This window comes from Protopterus annectens, chromosome 6.part0, assembly GCF_019279795.1.
Source record: "Protopterus annectens isolate FY-2018-M chromosome 6.part0, PAN1.0, whole genome shotgun sequence".
Classification (NCBI taxonomy): domain Eukaryota; kingdom Metazoa; phylum Chordata; order Ceratodontiformes; family Protopteridae; genus Protopterus; species Protopterus annectens.
In genome coordinates, this window is record NC_056737.1 from 956,711,781 (window position 1) to 956,715,727 (window position 3,947).

Genomic DNA, 3,947 nt, shown 5'->3' on the forward strand with positions numbered 1-3,947 from the left:
GAGCTATGTGTCACTTTGGTTGTGACTGGTGTTTGTTTGCAATTCAGCTTCGGAGGTCCTTGTTGCTTGGGCAGGTTAATGTAGCTGCTGAAAGGTTACCCTGGGGCTGAACACTCTTCTCCTTTTCAGCCTAGGCTTGTTGTCAGCAGCACCAGCAGCAGCAGCATTGACTTCAGCATCTAACACATGCAAATGTAGCAGACCTGCAGCAGCCCCTAGCATTCTTTCAGTTAAAATTCCCAAGTCTGTACTCCAATGGTGCAGAGTATAGGGGGATAAATCAGACTGTAGGGTGTATGCATACTTTATAGTGCTCTACTATAGGTGCTGCCTGCATGATTGGCTACTTTTGATGCATTGCCCCTGCCTAATATATCACTGACATCATTTAATGGCCCTAGTTTAAGTTAAGCAAGGATCAACACTAATTAATACACCATTGGCCTTTTAGATACTCTGAGCACTGTGGAGCACCATACAAATGCGTGCCACATGAGTAAATAATGTTTAGCAGTCAGTGCACACTCTCTCCCAAACTTGCACGCTCAGCATGGTGGTGTGCCATGCAGATAGGAACAGCTATGCTCCAATCAACTCAGAAGTTAGTGGACATACTCTCCTGATGTCAGCTACCTATTCTTTGAAAACTAACATGGTTCTCCTACACGGAGGTGATCTGCAGAAACAATTATCCCATTATGCTATTCAGTAGCTCCACCTCATTTACATAGGGATCTGTGCTCAAAACCCAGATACTATACACTTCCAAGCCCTTCCACATTAGCAACAGCACCAGTGCACCATTGTAGATACTGCATGCAGGGTCCTGTAATATATTTCTGTCTCATGATATTAATGTTTGATTTTTTCCAATTTTTTTAAGGCATGTTTGCGCAATGTGGCGTGCTATGCAAACATGCCAAGATTATTCAATAAATGTTATTTTAACATATATACTATAACTTTTGGAAACACAGAGGCTAGTTTTACTTATATATGTGTGTGCTATGCCATTTCTGTCTATCTCCCTACATTTTTACACTCTTTCTGTCTGTCTACAGTCTTGTGCACAGAATTTTTCTGTGCAGCTATGAACACTGATACAGGGTCTGCAGGGCTGCCTATCTGCTTTCTGGATTGATCTACCTGCCTCATTGCATGAGATTAACCTGCTCATGAGGTGATTTCTATGCCATGGAAGTTTTTGTGTTGGCACACTAATGCGCTGTGCTTACTGAATCTAAAAATGTTTGCAACTATGTTAACAGCACAGTGAGATGCCTATACTGAACAAAAAATGTGTAGGCATTATTAAATTTCCCCCATAAACTTAAATGCAGCTGTGTTCTATCAGCATAGTCACATTTCTGAACATGGCTTATGAAGGTTTTGTGGAGAGTCTTTCAGTAGCTCAGTATGAACAATATTTTGCTCCCACCCCCACCAAAAATCTTTCTTTTATTCTGTTGGGTTTTATAAAAAATACAGTTTGAAAACTGCTCAAACATAAAAATCAAGAATAGGAGATACTTTCAACTCCCAATTAACCCTAAGAGGCATATACTGGCCATTGCATAGAATAATGAGTAAGAAAACCATTTTAATGTCTGCCGCTTGGGTTCAGAAATCAGATTTGGAACCTTGGAGGCGCAGCTACAGAAAAGCTAAATTAAGCTGAAGAGGCATGTTCTGTGCTAGTGGAAGCCCACCAGTCACCCATATAAGAGACTGAGATGAAGGAAACCACAACATTCTGTCTCAGAAATGTGGGACTTCTAGCCTCCATTACATCTTTGCATGCTGAGCAACACATGGCAGATCAAGAAGCTAGTAGGGCTTATATTATGCTTAGCCGGTCCTTTGCAGTGAGGGAACACAAGAAAACTGTTCCATTTCAGAAATTCAAGACCCATACTCCTGCAACTACAAATCTAAACTGTAAATGACAAGCAATTACTTAAAAGTCATGATGATGACATGGATTTTTGCATGGTGACTTCACCTGCACGCCCCTCCATCATGTGATATATGTATAAAAAGTTTAAGAGCACTGTACTTCAGGATGTGAAACATACTCTGTGATACAACAGCACTGTACTTCAGGATATGAAACATACTCTGTGATACCACAGCACTGTACTTCAGGATATGAAACACACTCTGTGATACCACAGCACTGTACTTCAGGATATGAAACATACTCTGTGATACAACAGCACTGTACTTCAGGATATGAAACATACTTTGTGATACCACAGCACTGTACTTCAGGATATGAAACATACTCTGTGATACCACAGCACTGTACTTCAGGATGTGAAACATACTCTGTGATACCACAGCACTGTACTTCAGGATATGAACCATACTCTGTGATACCACAGCACTGTACTTCAGGATGTGAAACATACTCTGTGATACAACAGCACTGTACTTCAGGATATGAAACATACTCTGTGATACCACAGCACTATACTTCAGGATATGAAACATACTTTGTGATACCACAGCACTGTACTTCAGGATATGAAACATACTCTGTGATACCGCAGCACTGTACTTCAGGATGTGAAACATACTCTGTGATACCACAGCACTGTACTTCAGGATGTGAAACATACTCTGTGATACAACAGCACTGTACTTCAGGATATGAAACATACTCTGTGATACCACAGCACTGTACTTCAGGATTTGAAACATACTTTGTGATACCACAGCACTGTACTTCAGGATATGAAACATACTCTGTGATACCACAGCACTGTACTTCAGGATGTGAAACATACTTTGTGATACCACAGCACTGTACTTCAGGATATGAACCATACTCTGTGATACCACAGCACTGTACTTCAGGATATGAACCATACTTTGTGATACCACAGCACTGTACTTCAGGATATGAAACAAACTCTGTGATACCACAGCACTGTACTTCAGGATATGAAACATACTCTGTGATACAACAGCACTGTACTTCAGGATATGAAACATACTCTGTGATACCACAGCACTGTACTTCAGGATGTGAAACATACTCTGTGATACCACAGCACTGTACTTCAGGATATGAAACATACTTTGTGATACCACAGCACTGTACTTCAGGATATCAACCATACTCTGTGATACCACAGCACTGTACTTCAGGATATGAAACATACTCTGTGATACCACAGCACTGTACTTCAGGATATGAACCATATTCTGTGATACCACAGCCTTAGACTTAGTATGAAATCTGATTTTCATACCTTTAGTTTAGTTGTTCCAAAGACTGTTATTATGCACTTAACAGTTTAAATGGGAACTCAAAAAAACATTTTTTGAAATTTGACTGGTCAATTTAGATTCTGTATTCTATTTAAATTATTTTAATTAACTATCCATCTATCTAGCTATATAAAATGTGGAAGGAGTAAAGACACACAAATTGATAAATTGTGTGCAAATTCTAAAATTTACTTTCAGACACAACAGATTATAGATATATTTACAAAATCTTATGCAAAACAGTTTGGCTCCCCAAAAGGGGTAATACGTTGTCTGAGTGACATCAAAGTAATCCCAGATACTGGAATCAAATCAGATTATATTGAAAAAGAACTATGCAAACTGGATCCAAAGAAAGCACAGGGAGGAGACGAAATTAATAACAATGACCTGAGAATACTTCAGCAATAGCTTACAATACCATTATATCTATTATTCACTAGGTCATATAAATATGGGGAGATTCCTCAAGATTGGAGACATGCTCTTATTAAACCTGTATTTAAGAGAAAGGGGAGTAGGACAAACCCAGAGTCATATAGACCCTTAAGTCTACTTTCATGCTGTGGAAAAATAATGGAGAAGGTAATATTGGATAAGTTATTGTCAGAACTGGATAGGTTGGGTCTTGAAACCATATATTAGCATGCATATGTTGAAAACAGATCTAT

At 39.2% G+C, this 3,947-nt stretch overlaps 1 protein-coding gene across 1 annotated transcript; it reads right to left on the reverse strand.

Annotated features, from left to right (window-relative positions):
* Positions 1–1,998: 1,998 nt before the first annotated feature.
* LOC122803920 (dynein heavy chain-like) lies at positions 1,999–3,207 on the reverse strand. Its single transcript, XM_044073599.1, has one exon. The coding sequence runs from the start codon at positions 3,205–3,207 to the stop codon at positions 1,999–2,001; it is 1,209 nt and encodes a 402-aa protein (XP_043929534.1).
* Positions 3,208–3,947: the final 740 nt, after the last annotated feature.

Excerpts from the sequence above, each read along its gene's own strand:
- LOC122803920 (XM_044073599.1), bottom strand. The coding sequence starts at position 3,207 with ATGGTTCATATCCTGAAGTACAGTGCTGTGGTATCACAGAGTATGTTT.